The sequence below is a fragment of the Penaeus monodon genome, chromosome 32 (assembly GCF_015228065.2).
Source record: "Penaeus monodon isolate SGIC_2016 chromosome 32, NSTDA_Pmon_1, whole genome shotgun sequence".
Lineage (NCBI taxonomy): Eukaryota > Metazoa > Arthropoda > Malacostraca > Decapoda > Penaeidae > Penaeus > Penaeus monodon.
The window spans coordinates 12,966,243-12,967,039 of record NC_051417.1 but is presented as its reverse complement, the minus strand read 5'-3'; the positions used below and the strand labels follow the sequence as shown (position 1 = coordinate 12,967,039).

The following is a 797-nucleotide window of genomic DNA, read 5'->3' as shown; positions in this document are numbered from 1 at the left end:
GCTTGTAATCGAACATGGGAAGGCCGTAAATGTAGGTTTGCCTGTAGTAAGCCGTCGGGCCTGTTTCGTCGACGTCGCCTCCTTGAGCCATCCTGCGAGCCCTTCTGGAGGAGATGGATCCGTCCTGGAGGGGCTCCTCGATCTGGCACGACTGGAATTCCGTGAGCTGCACGACGTCGCTCAGGCGGAGGCCCTTCACGTTGTTGATCCCCGAGAAGTCCGCCTTGTCAGCCTGGAGGAGGGAAGAAGCGCGGATTAAGAGGCGGGATCTCGTCGGATCTCAGGCGCAGAGCCCCGTTCATACCCGCACGCTAACTCACTCACACCTGGGTATTTGTGAATGTCATTCAGTGTCCATTCGCTTATTCCTTCCTTTGACTCACGCACACCTGGGTATCCGTGAATACCATTATACATTCACTTATCCATTATACTAGCTCACTCTCATTTGTTTATCCAGGATTACTACTCTGCCGTTTATCCACTTACTCATTCTGCTTACTCACACCTGTTTATCCATGAACTCCAGTCCCCCGTTTCGTTCATTCATCCTCTAACTCATCGCCCCGCTTGTGTACCATCCTCTCCTTTATTCACTTATCCATTCCTCCTCTCACCTCCCTCCTCTTCTCCCCTTTCTCTCATCTCCCTTGTCCCTGTTTCCATCCACAAAACCATTCTCTCGCTGTCACTCTCCACCACCCACCCGCCCACTACCATTTAACTTGCACCCTTGCCTCCCCGCCCACACGCCCGTCCCAAAATAGAGCTGGTGTTAGATGCGGCTTGTATTGGTC

At 52.8% G+C, this 797-nt stretch overlaps 1 protein-coding gene across 1 annotated transcript in view; it reads right to left on the bottom strand.

Annotated features, from left to right (window-relative positions):
* The window catches only part of LOC119593504, a gene marked incomplete in the record, with an annotated part of 62,412 nt that overhangs the window by 1,007 nt on the left and 60,608 nt on the right, over positions 1-797 (bottom strand). Inside the window, 1 exon segment of the mRNA XM_037942456.1 lies at positions 1-232. Coding sequence (XP_037798384.1) covers positions 1-232 — 232 coding nt within the window.